At 40.6% G+C, this 19,156-nt stretch overlaps 1 protein-coding gene across 1 annotated transcript in view; it reads left to right on the top strand.

The window, feature by feature from the left end:
* The first annotated feature begins 301 nt into the window (after window positions 1–301).
* Window positions 302–19,156, top strand: part of USP14 (ubiquitin specific peptidase 14) — a 30,561-nt gene continuing 11,706 nt past the window's right edge. Inside the window, exons 1-10 of the mRNA XM_024210762.3 lie at window positions 302–398; window positions 3,180–3,325; window positions 4,013–4,045; window positions 6,236–6,340; window positions 8,516–8,619; window positions 12,358–12,416; window positions 14,417–14,547; window positions 14,965–15,045; window positions 15,985–16,064; window positions 18,455–18,569. Coding sequence (XP_024066530.1) covers window positions 383–398; window positions 3,180–3,325; window positions 4,013–4,045; window positions 6,236–6,340; window positions 8,516–8,619; window positions 12,358–12,416; window positions 14,417–14,547; window positions 14,965–15,045; window positions 15,985–16,064; window positions 18,455–18,569 — 870 coding nt within the window. The 5' untranslated portion in view covers window positions 302–382. The remainder of the gene's footprint in view (window positions 399–3,179; window positions 3,326–4,012; window positions 4,046–6,235; window positions 6,341–8,515; window positions 8,620–12,357; window positions 12,417–14,416; window positions 14,548–14,964; window positions 15,046–15,984; window positions 16,065–18,454; window positions 18,570–19,156) is intronic.

The raw sequence follows: 19,156 nt of genomic DNA, 5'->3' as shown, positions 1-19,156 counted from the left end.
GGGGAAATTCGGTGATTTTTGAGCCGGCCTCGGACTCGTGGCGGAGGGGGCTGGGCTCGTGAAGGCTGAACCCGGGCACCACCGCCCGATCGGCAGTGCGCGCGCAGCCACCCACAGCTGCGCCCGAGCCTGGGGGGCGTGCCGGCTCCCAAGGTGCGGGCGGGCGCGCGCAGCAGTGGGGAGTCGGCCATGTGACAGGAAGCCCCGGCGCCCCTTCCGGAGCTGCGCGCGCTGCTTCCCCCACCGCTTCCGGCGCCCGGGCTCCGCTTGCAGCGTCATCGTGAGGGGCCGGTTTGAATGAGACCCTGAGAGTGGGACGCGCCGGAGCCGTTGCCCACTGACTGACGCCCCCTCCCCCTTCGGGACACGCCGCCCGCCCGCCATGCCGCTTTTCTCAGGTGAGCCGGGCCCTCCCGCGCTGCCCGGCGCCGGGCCTCCCCCGTGTGCGCGCCTGGGGGGCAGCCCGGAACAGTCTCTCTAACCCCGGGGCGGCTCGTGGGCGGTGACCGCGCCGCGTGAGTTCCCGAGCGACTGAACAGGCGCAGCTAGGGCCCCGCGTGGGGCGGCCCCGCCTTTCCCCGGTGGGTCACTCGCTTAATTGTTTAATAATGCCCCGTAGCGCCAGAAAATGCCCCTGGGGTGGACCCCGGACAGACACTTCCCCCACCCCCGTGGACCCACTCGTTAGATTTTCTCGGCTCAGAGTGAGCCAGTGTAGACAAGCAGCAGCGATCAGGCTGTGAACCAGATGCGCCCCCACTTTATAGTAATCTTCTCTAACCACATTTCCCTAGTTTCCTTATGAGAGTCTCGTGTGGGACAGTGTCAGAAATGCAAACAAATCACGTCCGCTGCATTCTGTAAATACCACAGCCTGGTGTTATAGGTATTACTTCCGTGCTCCTCAACTTCTCCTGGAGGTTGGGGAGAGGGACACTTCTTGTGCTTTACAAAAGCAAGCAATGTAGCAAGTGTGTGCTGTGGGGGTGTATATACAGAGAATTTAAACTCCTTTGATACTGGTTTTACCTATTTGTCTAAACACACTGGTGTTCACCAAATAACAAATATTTCTACTCTCACTTTTCCTAATGTAGGCCCATCAGCCTGTGCGCTTTTTTTTTTTTTTTTTTTTTTTTTTTTTTTGTTTTTTTTTTTTTTTTTTTTTTTTATTTTTTTTTTTTTTTTTTTTTTTTTTTTTTTTTTTTTTTTGAAACCTGCACTGTATTCTAGTTTATACTAAAGAAGTTGCAGTTTAGCACAATTGCATCTCATCCCACCCACTGCGGTTTCCACCAAGGAAAGTTACTGGCAAAGGCTGTAAGAGCTGGAAACTCCCACTCTCTGGTGGCTCTCTTGAGGGAGTTGTTGCTGGTGTGTGTGCATTTCACAGTTCAGCCCTCCAAGGCCTGTCAGAACATTTCAGTGCTTGGCCAATGAATTTAAAATGGCACTGAATTTATCTATCACCCTTCAACCTCAACTGTGGTTTGCAAATTGGGGGGCCTTGTTTGGAGTTGGTGAATATGGCATCTCAAACTCATTTAAACTATCCATTGTTTCTATTCTGCATGGCCAAAGCATCATTACTTGACCCCCACCCCCATCCCTGATGCTTTTCAGTAGATAGCCTGACTTCTGTTTTAGTTGTTTGTATAATCTTTGCTTGAATTATTTTATTTCCTTATCAGGAGCACAGATATTGGGCACTAGTTGATGAGTTGTATGTTGGAAAGTGCTGGAAATTTCTATTACGGTATCTAAAATCATGGAAAAACTTTGTACAGTGTATTTCTATAGATACTAAGTTTTTAAAGATAGTCGTGTCTGAGATTATAAGGTTTATTGTCTTGCAGCATATTTAACGTTCAGATTGGATACTTGTGCAATTGATTATTAGCATGGTTTACATAAGAACTCTTTTTTTGTACTCCAAAGCCTTTTTATGTTTGAACAAATTGCAAAAATGATTGGAACCTGCCTCTTCAAGAATGAACACTCTGTACTACCCTCTTAAGGCTACCTATTTGTCATGAGAAACAAATGGGAAACAAATGGGAGAAGTCATGGGTTTATGGCAAAAAACAAATCACAAATGTATAGAAAAAATGCAGAAGGACAGGCAAATCATGCTCTTTTTACAGATTATTATGTCTGTGTGGAAAAAATTGTTTAAAATCACCCCCTGGTCATTTTCCCATAGTCTGCTATTCTGGACCTATATAAATAATGGAAGATCCTTTATTAAATCACAGCTGCTTTATCCTTTATTGAAAAACCCTAAGTTGCTGGTTTGACAGGGACAAACATACTGCCATAACTGATAGAAGCAAAATTGTTGTGGCTATCATGAATTTGCCTGATAGAGTGTAGCCTCATTATAGAGTATGCTGTGTTTGTGTTTTCAACGAAGTAGTAACATTCTGAAATAATTTTTAGAAATATACAACAGAATTTGATATAACTCACTGGCTGAAGATTTACAGTTCCGCTGGAAAACCATGCTGTTTCTCTGCCATGGGTCAGTGATGGATTAGCCTAGCAACAGTTGCTATGCTATGCCATGAATGGATTCCAGCTCTACTGCTAAGGAGTCAATTGCCTATAATATGTAAATGACTGGAGCTGCAGGACATTCCTATTATGTCCAACTACACTGAGCTAAAATCATTTTGTGACTGTACTGTACCAGCATTAAAGCATTTAACGGTGGTGGTGTAACTGGGGCTACAAAGTTAATGTGCCATTGAGATAAAGCAAGATAGTCTGTCTGGGTACATATTTGACATGTGCAGTGTGCAATTTCATGTAAATAACCTTTGTCACCAGAAGTATTAGTTTTGTTTTGGAAGAACATAGGGTTATCCCACACAGAATTATACTAACTGACCCATGATTGATAATAGTTGCAATCAGCGTGGTCCATAGATTGGGGGGGATTAACTTTCTAATGACTTCTTAAGATTGGACAGAGAAATAGTTTTGCTTGGTTTTATTGTGAAACATGAATCTTGAATAACCTCTTCAAACTTGTTGGTAGCCAACCTGAAACTGAACGTATGGTGGGGGGGCTAAGGTCTTTCTTAGGTAAAATATTATATACTCATAGTTAATTCTAGAAACTAAATAAACTCATGTGGAAGAGAATGATCCACATGTGTAATGCATTGTTTTTGCAGTGAATGTAAAATGGGGGAAAGAGAAATTTGATGGTGTAGAGCTGAATACTGACGAACCTCCAATGGTGTTCAAAGCTCAGCTTTTCGCATTGACTGGAGTTCAGCCAGACAGACAGAAAGTTGTGGTGAAAGGAGGCGCTCTAAAGGTAGAAATCACCAATAACTTCCTTGTATTTGTCTAATTCTGTTTATAGTCTTACTGTTGATTAAACATTAATCAGAACATTAATGTTACAAATGTATAAATGTATGACCATGAACAGTTCAGAAAACACGTAGTATGATGTGTTGATGCTGTAGGTCTGTTGCTTGTTACTGGAAAATGTTTTTCAAAATACAGATTGATTAAATGGTGGTCAACACAAACCAGTATTTCAAAACTTTTCCCCACGCCTTTGGTATTTTCCTTGTTGCTTAAGAATTTAACAGCACTTTCTATCTGTATACGTCAGTTACAAATTGTAGCTTGTTTCTGAATTGCAGGCCAGTGAAAACAATCCAGAACAGAAAGTGCATCTCTGCCATACAGTTTTTATGCCAATATGACTTAATTTGGTCAATTTGCCTTCTTTCCCTTCATTCTGAAACAGATATTGGAGCTGACTAGTTGTAAAACTATCAAGAGCCATCTAGAAAAGAGTACCTTGCTGTTTTTAGTTTAGATTGACACAAGATTGGAAAAAGAATAGTCTCTAGTAAAGTGTTAACACTTTGCTATAATGTGCTGTTCAGAGACAAATGACTAATGTTGGTGAAAGCGTCAGTTAGCCTTTTGAGTCTTCTAAAAATACTGTAAGACAGTAACACAATCCTTTTCTTCCCTTCAAACATAGGATGATGAGTGGGGCAACATCAAAATCAAGAATGTAAGTATCATCAAAAATTCACTTGCATATTGGTAAACAGCTTAAAACTTGATCTTTTTATTATAGTGATGGTCTTTTTAAGAGTCTCTCATTACTTCCATCATAAGTGGGGTGATAGTCTTATGACTTTCAGGAAAAAATAGGAACGCCATAGTGAATAATGGGAGATACACTTAATCAAAATTGTCATAGGCTTTGTTTTGTAACCACAGTGGCCTTTATATTTTCTGCTTTTAGACTAACAATTTTAGGATGTAGTTGTCTTACCTAAGCATAATTTTAAAAATCTCCACACTGGGTCTCCTAACATTTGTTCTCTGGGAATATGGTGAGAGAACCTTGTGAGCTAGGACCTATGGGGAAATGACAATGTCTTCCTGATATGCTTTGAGAATTTTTTTATTGCATTTTACATTGATAGCCACTACTCACTCAATTGCTTTCCTAGGATTGTTTCTCTGGTATAGGGTCTGTACTGCTTTCATGAGCTTCACTGATGAGGTTTATCTGCTATTTTTCCACTCCCCGGGTAATGCAAGAGATTCTTGTGATTTTATTTTTGTTCTTTCCCTGTAGCCTACTAGCACTTTTACTCAACACATCCATGTTATTTATCCAATATTCTGCCTGACCAGGGAAAGGCAGAGGTTGCTCCTGAGCTCTCCCTAATGGTTCTCTTCTTTCTTGCAGGAACTTGGTAGTTCCTTTCTCTTAGCTTCAGCAGCAGTCTGGTAGGGAGGGGATCTGTAATGAACAGACAGGGGAAAGTTGCTTGATTCCCCTAGCCTGGCGGTTGCTCTCCAGCACAACTATGCAGTATCAGTAGGGTGGTGCAGTAGATCAAAGAGCTATGGCAAAGGCACTTGCATACTATTGTGTTGAGGGCTAGACAGGTAAAATTCTGGTCTTGCACTGTGTACCAGGTGCTGGTAGCCTTCCTCCAATAATCTAACCACACTTCAGGATAACTTAAAGAATTTATACTACTTGGGGTGAGTCTCTGGGTACTTATTACTTATTTTTTGATATACCCCTTTCATCACCAGCATCATACTTTCAAACACTGACCTGTTGGTCGAAGGGGAAGGAAATGTCTGTGGTGTGGAGCCACACAGGTTGTCCCGATGGCAAGCTCCTTTTGCACACACTGGTCCAGGAAAGGTCATAGCACCAGTACCTTTCTCCCCTAACTGTCCACCTCTTGTTCTCTGGGCAATACTGTGGAGCATCCCCAACCCATTTTCCCCTCATATCTATGCCATATTGGCCACCCTTGATCAAATATTTCTCACTTCCTCAAATAGCTCCCCTGTCCTCAGAGGTGGCATCTCGCTCTTCCCCCTCCTCTTAGTATTCCCATCCCAAGAGAACACACAGATCCAAAACCCACAAGCCAGTCTTCATGGTAGTAAACTCAACAAGATCCCTCTCAAGCTTCCCCAAATCCTTAGCCAAAGAAGGGTGAATTTCTTCCTATTCAGAGTAGTCTGAACTTGAATAATTGGCAACTTTTGCACATGTGCATGTGGAGATTCTAGTAAACTTTTATTTTATCCTTTCAAATCTGAACATAGTTCTGGCTCTTAACTTCTTGAGGCCCAAGCTCGAAGAAAAGGAGGATAAAGTAATTTCCCTTGTACAGTACTGGAGTATGAAAGACTTTTGACTCTGAAGGGTCAAAAACGGAGGGAGTTTTCATTTAAGGGTATTCTGTGGTTCATTAATTTTTTTTGTCATAATTGGAACCTGATGTTAGTTAAAGCTGTTTATTAGAAAGATCTTGGCTACTGACTGATATAGTGTCCAGGCCAAATGGAAATTTGCATAAAAAATACTAAGAAATTTTTCCTATTGTGCATTTTCTACATAATTACAAAGTTAGTAGTACTGTTTAGAGATTAATGGACTAAAATCTTTTTCTTAGTTTTCATGAAGGAAGGGTGATTCATAATTCAATATAAATATAAAATAAAGCAATAGATTCACATCATTTTTTGTTTCATTGGTTATCTTTGTCTTTAGAAACAATAATGCAGTATCAAATAGACATTGTAAGAGAACACTTAGTTTACCTCCAATAGGAGATATCCGAAATTACTAAATTTTAGAGGTATGCAGATTTCTACCTTTCTTGCACTTGTATTTTATGGATGTTCTTTAATGTGTCTGCTTATATCTGCTGTATTACAGGGAATGACCTTATTAATGATGGGCTCTGCAGAGGCACTCCCTGAGGAACCGGTAGCTCGACCTGTCTTTGTAGAAGACATGACGGAAGAGCAGTTAGCCTCAGCTGTAAGCATATTTTGTACCTCAGATTCCTGTTATCTTTTGGATAACTGCACTTTTCAGTGTATTTATAATGTTTATTTAAAAGTGGATCGTAAACTATAACTTATTTACTTATCATTTCTAGTATCTAACAAACCTGAAGGTGTTGACAATGTAATGTGACTTTGGAAGAAATGGTAAAAAGTTTGCTTTAATTTATAGCTCATTTAACTAATATCATTTGGCTTGAACCAACCTTATCATGGAGAGGCATATCGTAGAACCTCAGAGTTATGAACACCAGCGTTACGAACTGACCAGTCAACCATACACCTCATTTGGAACCAGAAGTACACAATCAGGCAGCAGCACTAGAGGAAAAATAAGCCAATACAATACTGTTTTAAATGTAAACTACTAAAAAAAAAAAGGAAAGAAGCATTTTTCTTCTGCACAGTAAAGTTTCAAAACTATATTAAGTCAGTTGTAAACTTTTAAAAAACAACCATAACATTTTGTTCAGAATTATGAACAACCTCCATTCCCACGGTGTTCATAACTCTCAGGTTCTACTGTAATACAAACTTCCAAGATGTGGCTCAGGAGAGGCATCTGAAGCCAGACTTGTATCGTCCTTGTGTTTTTGATCCTGGGCTTCTCTTGAACAAAGACTACTAGTAGTGTCAAATTATTTGGTGGCTTTTTTATATTTATAATAGTGCACCCTAAAAATATCCTAGTCTCCTTATGTGAACATTGGTTCCCAGTTGAAAATTTGAAACTCTTTTTTTTAAACTGTTGGAGTAGAAGGAATCTTCTTTGTGAGAGGGAGATCTATGGGGGGGAAAATTGACTTAATGTTTGAAAACAAAAGTTTCCCTAGTTCGGGATGTATTTTTTTTTGTTAATAACTTGAATAGTTTTGTTTGTCCTTAATCTGAACTAGAAGCTCTTTATGGTATTTTTTTAATTAACATAAAACAGCCAACATGACTTTTGAACACAGAACTATTGTTCCACATGTACAGTAGCCAATTATAAATAGCCATATGATGATGGCTTTGTAATTTAGGACTGACATGTATTTAATACTTATGTAAGAGCCGCCTATGGTCCAAGAGGAAAATAATTGATACTTAAATTATATATACCTGTGAGACTAGAGCTATCCAGTCACTTAGACTAACTATAAATAATAGAGGTGAACAAGGAGACATAGCAATCTTGGATCAAATTTGAAGGATTTTACATGTTGTTTTTCTCTTACCAAATTTTATGTCCCTGAATTTTTGACATCTGAATTTCAAGTATGCCTATTCTCTGTTTTTTTTAACAGACACACTAACACAGATTGTGTAGCTAGATTAATGCTTTTTCCCAAAAATTTATCCAAATGCATAATTGACTCATTTTGTACAAATCAATTTTTCCTGATATCTGGCTCACTTTTTATTAAATAAGCTTTACAAAATATCATAATGTATTTGTGCAATTATTTCTAATGGTTCCTGAAATTGTTATGGTCCAGTTATTACATTAGTATGACCATTTTCTTTGTTTAAGAAGTTAGATCAATATTTTTTACATGTAAACTTCAGGACCTCAGAAATTCAAAAAACTTTTTAAACTCCTCCCTGTAAACTAGTGATAAAGCAAAAGCAATATTTTAACAATTTAACTATGGATTTCATTACTTTTCAGAGTTCTGCTGAGAACACAGACATTGTTTTAACCTTGATTTGATTATATTACAACTATCATTAAAAACATGTATGCAAGATTATCAAGGCAATTAGCAAGAAAAAAGATATTTTAAAGTTTGAATTTGATTATAATTGGAACCTCTGTAAATGTCTTCCTTTTAGGCGATTTGCCCTCTAAATTTCATTCTGTTCACTATACCAAAACGTACACAAAAATAAAATGAAGCACGCTTGAATGTTTTTAAAAGCACTAAAGTGCACCAAAATGTAAAATACTTCAAACTAACAAGATAATAGAACTAAAAATAAATACTTTAATAAATCTATTAATTCAAATTTATTTTTGTAGATAAAATTTGATGTAACATGATGGTTGATCGGGTTTCTTTAATTTCAGATGTGTCCTAATAAGCTACTGTCTGAGTTACAGTATTTATACCAAAATAATTTAAAATGTCTCTTAAATCTTCAAGCACCGTGTATATTTCCTTGGCAGATGGAGTTACCATGTGGTTTGACAAATCTTGGCAACACTTGTTACATGAATGCTACAGTTCAGTGTATCCGCTCTGTGCCAGAACTGAAAGAGGCCCTTAAGAGGTAGGGTTCAGTACAAAAATACTAAGATTAAAATTGTTTTCTTTGGATTATGAAGTGTCTGTTGTGTAAAATTGTCGTCTTAATAGAGTTACAGACTAATAGAATCATTGTGTTGGTTACATCTTTGTCCTTACTAAGAAGTCAAAGCAGCTGTATATTTATAGAAGCTAAAATATTTTTAATAGAGAATTGGTTCTGTCTCATTAAAAAAGTTCACATCCAAATTCTGATCCAGTCTACTGCAAATAAGACTTCACAAAACTGTTTAGGCAGGTTGCTGAACTTTGATCATCTACTCTTCTTGGTTTACGTATATTCTGTTTTCGTCTAAAGTATTATGATCTCTCCTAAAAAAACAAAACAAAAAAACAAAACAAAAACAGTTATGCATTTCACTTAAGAAACAGCCCTGTTCCTTTGCAAAAACACTTTTCCATAACTCTGTCCACTAGTTTGTTTGCAAACTGTCCAATTACAGATTATATAGCTTGTGATGTTCAGTATGTTACGTTTTGTTGGCAACACAATGAAAGATTTAGTTTTATAAATCCACAAGCATTTTTTTAGTACACTTGGTACTTCCTAATTTTCCTGACTCTTCTAGATTGAGGTGTGGAAACAGCCAGTTTCTACACCGATTTAATTGTGAGTAATGCATGAAGGATTTTGCTACCGTCTTGAGGGTCAGCAAGATAAATAAATCTGTTCTTCCAGACTTACCTTTGGAGAATTTCAGTGACCGAGCCAACAGACATACAATATGAGAGGTCTTTAACATTCAAGAATTGTGGGAATAATGGTCATTTAGGCAGGATTACTTCACTCATGTAGAATGATCAAACTCTTGACACTTCTGCACTTGACTTGGTTTCCCCAGTACTCCTGAGTGAATTCTGTGATCACCCTTCAGCTCTCTTACCCCCCCCCCCCCATATGCCGGGATGTGGATTCGGCGGTGAGGCTGCTCTCGACCCTGAAACAGCGTGAGGGCCAGGCCTATCCCAGAAAACACCCCAGGGCCCTGCCCCTCTGTACCAGCTGTGGGCAGGCAGGCTTAGCACAGCAGAATCCAAGTATGGAAGGGCATATTATGGAAGGGATTGAGGTGTGGGTTAAGAGGGCTCTGGGTGGGGCAGTTTGGGTGCAGGCAGCTCAGTGGGGGGTCCGGATGTGATGGGGGATGGGGTTACAGCTGCAGGGGCAATGGGACTATGCAGCGGGTCAGGTGAAGGTGGTTGGGGCTCAGTGGGGGGGGGGGGGGGTTGGGGGTGTGGCAGGGGGGTTTGGGTGCTGGGAGAGTGGGGCTGGGGGGGGGTGATGGTCCGGATGCAGCTGGTTGGGGCTCAGTGCAGTGGGGGTCCAGGTGAATAGGGAATATATCCTATAAAACTGGCAGGATGCAATAAAAGGTGGCAGTATTCTATTTGCTGGGAAACCAGCCCTGGAAAAAGACAATTTCACTGCTCTGAATGGTGTTTGCAGGACTCACCCTCTCTCTTCTCTCTTGATGGCAGCACAAAAGGATAGTGAGGAGGGAAGTAAAGCTGAGTTAGCTCAGCTGGGCAAGCTTAGTGTTTCACTTCACATCAACTATCCTATTGAGGTCTCTAGGAGCGTCGTCCCCCTTTAGCTTCCCATGGTTGATGTACCTCTTTCTGATGAAAGGGATACTCTCCCTGGTCCTTCCTGACATCAATTTTTGTGGAAGCCAGGTCCAAGGTTGAAGTAAGAGAAGCACAGATCCCTCTTCCTATCTTGGAGGAGCCTGTTTCCTCAGAGCTCCTCCTCTACGTACTAAAGTAAGGGCTCATTAGGAAGAGGAATCTGATATAGGAGTAGCAGGAGAGGCTCCCAGACTTGCCCAGCAGTGAGTGAAGCAGCAGCATCACCTGACAGAAAATATGTACCTGACCTACTCCTCCTTAAAGAAAGATCTGTTCCATCCATTACTTCCCTCTGAGTGGAGCAGGGAAGAAAGGGTGCCCACCAGCTCTATAAATTTTATTCAAAATTTATTTTAAGAGCATGAGAACTACCATACTGGGTCAGACCATGGTCCATCTTGTCCAGTATCCTGTCTCCAATAGTGGCTCATACCAGAGCTTCAGGCGCAATATACAGAACAGGGCAGTTATCAAGTGATCCATCCTTGTCTTGCTCTCCCAGCTTCTGGTAGTCAGAGGTTTAGGGTTGCCTCAACCATGGGTTTCAGTCCCTGATCGTCTTGGCTAGTAGCCATTGATGGACCTACCCTCCGTGAACTTACCTAGTTCTTTTTTTAACCCAGTTATACTTTTGGCTATCACAGCATCTCATGGCAGTGATCTTCACAGGTTAGTTGTACATTGTGTGAAAAAGTACTTCCTCTTGTTTGTATTGAACCTGCTGCCTATTAATTTCATTGGGTGACCCCTATTTTTTGTATTGTGTGAAAAGGTAAAGAACACTTCTGTATTCACTCTTCCTACATCATTTATGATTTTATAGACCTCTATCATATCCCCCCTTAGTCATCTCTTTTTTTTTTAAAACTGAACTAATCTCTTTAGTCTCTCCTCATGGAAGTCATTCCAAACCCTTGATCATCTTTGCCTTTCTCTAACTTTTTCCAGTTCTACTAAATGCTTTTTGAGATGGGGTGACCAGAACTGGATACAATATTCAAGTTGTGGGCACACCATGATTTATAGTAGCATTACGATATTTTCCATCTTATGTTCTATCCTTTTCCGATAGTTCCTAACCTGCTGTTAGCCTTTTCAAACGCTGCACGTTGAGCGGAAGTTTTCAGAGAACTATCCACAGTGACTCTAAATATCTTAATCTCATAAGCTGGAGGAAGTTGCATTGGATATTTCAGAAATTTCTAAGGAGTAACTCCTGCATGTGCTCCCTCTTTCCTGTGCTTTTCTAAAATACATTCTTCTCCTTGGTAGAAATCAGGATTGGACACACCAGAAATATGCCCCATCTTGTTCCATGCTTTTGGTGCACATTCTTTCCCCTCCACCCCCACCCCTACCCCCCAGCTGGCTGGGAACCTGCTTGGGGACATGAACTTCTTTTGTTTACTTACTCTCTTGTCCCCATTCTCTTCCCCTTGCAACACTCCATTGTTTCATAAGAGGGAGATGTGTGACAATAGCTACCAGAACTAGTGATCTCCCCATAGCTTTGATCTGCTTTAACCACTGAGTGTGGCTATTCCTCCCCACCTTGGCTCAAATCATTTTAGGAAGCAGATGTTGTGAAGCAGTAGAAACCTGTAGTTAGGCAAGTGTTCAGCCTTACTTTTCATGTGCTAAGCAAGGAAAGACTCCTCTTCCAAGAAACCGGAAGAGAAGGGGGACAGAATTAAATGGAAGTAGGGTGTATGCAAAAGTACATAGAATTAAAATAATCAAATTTTTAATTTATTTTTCATTTACTCTTAAGCAAAAGTGATTTGAGGGATGCCAGCCTTTCCTTTGCTTCAGCGTGATTATAGCAGAAATGATGGTTGGGGGGGGGGGGGTGTCAAAGAACTAGAGGATGTATGCTGCCAGGAGGTAAATACTTGGATTACATCAAGTTCAGTGAATCTCCCCAGAACCCTTTTTCAGAATGTGTTTTTTAATTTCTATCTGACCATTTTATCCACTCCCTTCTTTTGTGAATTAAAAAACCTGGTGTTTATTTTAAAAAAAATTATTTTATATGATTTAGTTTAATTGCATGCAAATTATCTGAATCTTTTAGGTATGCCGGTGCCTTAAGAGCTTCAGGAGAAATGGCCTCTGCTCAGTATATTACTGCAGGTCGGTATTTGGATTAGAACACTGTTTTTGCTATTATGTAACTTTACCTCTTGGCAGCTGGAGTCCAGGATTGTTATTGCAAGTCTTTAATGTGTGTTTTTCTTTGGAGTTTATGCCTTGGGTAACTCCAGAGCACTGAGGGGTTCATTTTAACTTTTACCAACTAATGTACTTCTAAGGTACATACTTACCTGTATACTTTTCTGCACCTTCCAAAATCTACTCCAACAGAGGTATACTTGGAGTAGTGTGGATTACCCACATGAAACTAGGCACAATCTAGCCTAAAATGTAAATCATTATAGCCCTTATTTCTTAAGTGTGGTTTAAAGTAATTGGGACTTTAAAGCACTCCTCTCCATCATTTGAGGTGAACACTTGCCATGTAAACATTTTAGTGGACAGTTCTTTTTTTTCACTTAATAGTAGGCTATAACTGTACTTCTGGAACTCACCATCCCAGTAACACTACATTAGATGTTATTGGCCTTGCAATACCACTGGAGTAATATTGACTGCTATCCTCAATATGCCATAATCCTTACCCTAGAGATTCAAACATCATAATAGTGTCATATATTTAATCTCCAAAGGGAAAGTAACATTTTATTTTGGTGGTGGTGATGGTGGTCTGGGTAGCAGGAGCTCACAAAGGCCCAGTATCTCTGAGCTCTAACTAGAACTCTAGTTAGACCCTTTACATTTGAACAAGGGTACTACTTGTCCACTTTGTTTTCTTTTTTTACTCTATTTCATTGCCCCACTAAGATGCTGGGCCAGCACACTGGGATTTCTACCAGTCCATTTAAGGAAAAACAAAACAAAATAAAGAAGGAAAGGTCCAGTTTGTGGGTATGCCTGCTGATCGAATTTTGGGGTGGTAAGTTCAATGGTTACTCTATACAACCATGCCTGCCCCTTCCCCTCTCACTGCCTCTACTTTGTGTCCCTTATTATTTTCTTTTGAGGTGACAACGTTGCTTCTGAGGAGTCCAATACATTGATAAGTAAATCCTTAGTTAACTCTTTGGTGCTGGGCTGGTCAGGAGCTCCTGCATGACACACAGGCATTTTTTAATGCCTCTTGGAGTCAGTATTTAAGAGATGTTGGATCACAGGGACAGGAAGAAATTGGCCATAAAACTTAGTTCTTTTTGTTATAAAATGACATTAGCTATATCCATTGGTATAAAAGCTTCATGCCTCAGTCTCCTTCCTGTAAAGCCTACATTACAGGCTGTTGTGAGCAGCAGTCGGTGTCTGTAAAGCGCTTTGTAAACTTGAAGTGCTGTATAATGGGTACATTTTTAGAAATAAGAGTAATCTATGTAGTTAGGAATGGGGGGGAAAGGGTGTGTGTGTTGCCACTCAACATATTCTTAATCAGCATCATCCACTACACTGCAAATAGTTTTGAACTTTCTGCACTAATGTACATTCACATGCTTTCCTGGGTGCAAAGTTTAAGTATTCTCTGAAGAATTTTAAGTGTGGAAAAATCAAGTTTAGTTTTGGTCCTATCAGCAATAAGTGACACTTAAGTCACTGTGGCTTTCAGTTCTAGAAAGTGGATCTTAACTTGAACACCTTTATGTTTTTAGGTATAGACATGTTACAAAGACATTGTGCCTCAGGAGTGTGTTAAATAGTTTTTGGTGAATGAAGATTCTATTTTTGGGCTGTTAGTGAGGAACCAGCTTCAGACGGCATCAAAGGGCTTCAAGGCACTATGTGCCCATCTTTCCTATCTGGGTCATTTATTAGGCCTGCGTAATCATGTTTGCAGGCACATTTTGCCGGTGCATCTGTTGTAACTACTGTTAAACAATTTGGCCCTATGGTGAAAAGTTCTAATTTGACACTGTTAAATAAGTGTTCCCTTTCAGTATTGTTGCCTTCTTGCTGTTCATTTTAACTACTAGTTTGCTGTAATATTTTTAAGTTGATTTTTTTTAAATTTAATTTTTTTATTTTCAAAACTCACTTGCTTTATTTTTAAGCTCTTAGAGATTTGTTTGATTCCATGGATAAAACGTCCTCCAGCATCCCACCCATCATTCTCCTGCAGTTTTTACACATGGCCTTCCCACAATTTGCAGAGAAGGGTGATCAAGGCCAATATCTCCAACAGGTAAAGACTTTCACTTAACTTCCAGTATATTATACAGTGTTCAAGCAATACTTTTCTGGAAAAGATGTATTTATGAAATAACTTACTCTGTCATAGAATATAGTTGCAAAGCATTAACTCAACAGAAAATTACTACTTCTAGCTGTTGAAGTCCAAATATTATTCTGTAGCCTTTTGTATCCCAAAAACTAGATTTTTTGGGGGGTGTAGAAAAAATGTTGCATGAAGAGTCAAACACCAGCGCAGCAAAATGAGTATTTTTGGAATGGCAACAAGTTCATAGTTAATGAGTTGTCAGGTTCCAAACTTCATGTTATAATCAGGGGATTGATAGTAGTTTCATAATAGTACATATCTAACATCATAAATGCCAATTACTGGTATCTAGTCAAATTTCAATATTCTGTTTTTTCATAGGATGCCAATGAATGCTGGGTACAAATGATGAGGGTACTACAGCAAAAGCTGGAAGGGATAGAAGGTGATGCTCTTATGGAGGTAATTGAAATCATCTTATATTATTCTATGATTCTGACTATAGATGAGGCTGTAATACAATATTCATGACTTATATTCCTATTGGGTGGGTATGTCAATAAATAGTTGAACCAACTTCATTAGGTTGGAGCATTACCAGGTTCTCCCTAGGCTATATTTATAGTCTAATAAATGAAATTGCCTCATGATGTTGAGAGCCAGTGCAAGGCCCTCAATGCTACTTAAATCGCACATTGGGGTGCCTGTGCTGTGGAAGGAGTCTCCATGTTGGCCCTACATAAGCCAGTGTGGAAGACCACAATGGTTAAGGGCCACAGGATCAGTGCTTATGTGAGTCCAGTGGCCCTAATATTCTATTCATTTGATATGACGTTGGCTGTTTCTGAAAAGCATCATCGTGCTTTGTGGATTCAGAGAAGGATGTCAGCAGGAATGCTGCGGCAAACAGGATTAGCTTAGTTAATTCACCGAGAACTCTCTTTCCTCCAGGGTTAAGGGCGAGACTTCCCCCAAAGTGTAGCTTTAAAAAAAATAATTTGTGGAGTGTCTTGGTTTACAAAGGTCAGTGATAAAACAGCTTTGTTTATAGTTTAAAAAGTATTATAGAGAACTCTACCTTTCAATGAAAAATAAAGTAATGCTGTTTTTAATAAAGACATTTGCTGTTTCTTGCCAGTATTATGGTCAAAAGAGACTAGCATTTAATTACTGTGAAAGCAATGTTGGTGTCTAGTCTAAATCTTTTTCACTCTGATAGGGAGACTAAGCAAATGAAATTTCAACCTACCTAGTTTTCTTGTGTAACCATAGGTATGTGTTCTTTTGGAATGAATAGGCATTAATGAACTATCTTTTAAAAGTACTTAATTGTAGTTTGCATGGAAAAGATTGTGTTTTTGTTTGCTACTTAAAATTATAATAAGAGAACCTGTTTTGCAGACCGACTCTGGAGTTTCAGCAGCAGCTTCTAAAAAGAAGAGTTTAGTTGATCAATTCTTCAGCATTGAATTTGAAACAACGTATCCTAAGGATTTTAAATCAAGATCTAAAGAGCGGTAGTGATTTAGTTACTCAGAGTGGGGAGGGGATTTCACACATAAGGGATAACATAAATGAAAAGCTTAACCCAGGAGAGGCTAGAGAGAGAAGATACTTGGCTAAAAGATGCATCCGGTATTGTAGAAGTACATAAAAGCACATCACAAAAATTAGAATAAGCAGTAACAGGAAAAATGGTACCTTTGGAAACTTTTTTTAAAAACAAAGCTTAAATACCCAATGGCTCTTCTCTAGAAACTAATAGCATTTGAAATTCTTTGCCTCAGGAAATGCTGAGAGTCTACTTTTACATGGATACCAACGATATCTTAATATAAAAGGGACTAGATGGCCACTCATTTAGTCACTAATTTGAGTGTTGCTGATGTTCTTAGCAATGTACAAAACGTGAAGTAGACTATCCCTTTCCTGAGGAATTTTGTCAAATGCAACAAATACATAACAAATAAGTCTCTCACCGTCAGGTGACTAGGAAGTGGATTCATCATACAATTTTCAAAGAGTAGCGTTTTTTTTTTTTATAGAAAAATAATTAGTTTAGGGAGATGGATCAGGACTGACATGCTCCATGGAAGTGGCATTTCAGTCATAGTGTACTATTCTTTTAACATCTACCCATAATGGAACTGAGTGCCATATTTGGGCCTGGGGAGTATTTTTTTTCCCCTGGACATATGGGGAAGAACCTGAGGCAGTTTATTGTTTGCTTTTCTGAGATGTTGAGAGGGAAATATCTATTAAGATGAGGGTAATAATCCTATATAACTTTTTTGATGCAGAGTCAGGCATTAGATCTTTTTGGAGCAAGAAGGTCATGCTTTTCTGCTTTCATACCATGGACCTCATTTTAGTTTCTGAGCCCCTAAACGGTGGGTGGAGGAGCAGAATGCATAGGGTAGGAGAATAGATACATAGGTCAGTGGCATGATGAAATGAGTCCACAGAAAGTTTGGGGTGTAGTTTGGAGAATGGGGAGAACGTGATAATGGAAAGGCATGTGGAACAGAGATGAAGGTGTAGGAAAGGGAAGAGTTAGCTGATAGGGAGACTAGGAGGTACATGGTGGAAGAAACTGCAAATGAGGAAAGCCTGGACATTGGTGATCCACTATCAAGTGGTCACCTGATAGGAAGAACAGTGAAAGGAGGGGATGGATAAAACTACCGAAGAGGAAGTGATGGGGAGACTAGTTATAGAGTTAAGGAAGGAAGAAAGTTGAGATAGAAAGGAAGAAGGTATGGAAGGGGATGTGTACCGTCATTAAGGATGCGATTTAGTCACGGATTCAGTGACTTTACTGGAAGTCTGTGACTTCTTCAGCTGTCCGTGGCTGAAGGCGGGGCTGTGCACACCCCTCTGCCCCCCATGGCTGCCGTTGGGACTGTGCGGCCCCTTTGCAGCTTTGGCTTGGGCTTCAGCCATGATTGCTACCCCCCCCCACCCAATGGCTGGCGCTAGGGCCATGTGCCCCTCCTCATGGCTGTGCCCAGTGACTGGGGCCAAGGCCATGCACCCCTGCTCTGCGCTTCAGGGCCGGAACCAGGGCTGTGCGCGCTCTACTTCCCCCTTCTCCCCCCACAAACTGCGCTGGGGCTGAAGCCAGGGCTGTGCCCCCTCCCCACCCATGGCAGTGGGACTCGTTCTGTCATTTCCCCCCTCTCCCCCAAATGGGGCTCCAGCCGTCATTCCGCTTCCCTCCCTAGCCTTGCCCCCTGGTTAGTTTTAGTAAAGTCAGACAGGTGTCAGACTCCCGTGAATTTTTGCTTATTGTCCGTGACTTTTAGTAAAAAATAACCGTGACAAAATCTTAACCGTAACCATCATAAAATACGTTTTCAAAGAGACGGCTGTTCAGTGGTCTAAAGAAATGGGGGGAGCGTGGGAGATAGCAGATGTAGAAGAACTTAGGGCAATTGTCTCTACTCCCCTCATTTGTCTCGACTCCCCTCATTCACTATCAGTGGAGTGTAATATCGAAGCAGATCCCAGGATTTGATATTGGCAAACCAAATAGAATAAAATGGCCTTTGCAAGGTTGTGTCAACAAAATGTGTATTGCGAGTTTCCATGGACTAACACTCTAGCCATTAGACTGGTTAAAGCAGAGAAGAGTGGGTGGGGATTTATTTAACAGAAGGGCTTTTTTCAGTGTTCCAAATTTTAGTAGTTTCTTTCTGATATTAAAACCACATTTACGTAAAAATTAAGCCTTCTAAAGGGACAAGTAAAAATACTATCTAATCAGGAGTTTCAGATTTTATTAACTGTTTAGTATTCCATTGATCCTACTAATGTAAATAGAGCATAGTTCAGCTCTTAGGGTGTGATGATTTTCCTTAATTGCGTGAAGCATGAAATGTACAGAAGCAGAAGAGGAGGAAGTAACTAAAGGAAAAGAGAATCAGCTTCAACTTAGCTGCTTTATTAATCAAGAAGTCAAATATCTTTTTACAGGACTTAAATTGGTGAGTAGTATTAAATATATCTGACCTTTTGAGGTGGAAAATGGCAAGAGGAAAAGAGGAGGTGAATTGCATATTAACAAACAATAAAACATAAATAGAGCACTAGCTGGAAACTGACATAGTGCAGCCAGAGATTGATTTCTAATTCCAGCTGTCTTCAAGAAAATCTATTGCTCATGCTTAGGGCTCCGTGTCTGTCACAGAGGTCGCAGAAGTCACAGATTCCGTGACTTCCTGCGACCTTCGTGACTTCTGAAGCGGCCAGTGTGGCTGTCCCCAGGGCTAGCTGCTCAGGCGGCCCTGGGGGCAGCAACACCGGCCACTGCTGGAGTGGCTCTGCAGCTAGCCGCTAGGGCGGACCACCTGCGCGGGGGTGGCTCGGGCAGCGGGGGTGGCCCCTAGGAGATTCTTCCTCGCCCTTCCTCCCCCCCAGCAGTGACCCAAGTGGCAGCGGGCCCCCTGGGGCTTCCCCCCTCCCCCCAGCGGTAACCTGAGTGGTAGCAGGCCCCTTGGGGCTTGCCTCCCCCACGCCCTCCCCAGCGACAACCTGAGCAGCAGCAGGCCCCCTGGGGTCCCCTCCTTCCCCC

The sequence above is a fragment of the Terrapene carolina genome, unplaced genomic scaffold (assembly GCF_002925995.2).
Source record: "Terrapene carolina triunguis isolate 2854851 unplaced genomic scaffold, T_m_triunguis-2.0 Scaffold58, whole genome shotgun sequence".
NCBI classification, from domain to species: Eukaryota; Metazoa; Chordata; order Testudines; family Emydidae; genus Terrapene; species Terrapene triunguis.
Note: the sequence above shows the minus strand (reverse complement) of the source record. Positions and strands in the feature narration are given on the sequence as shown.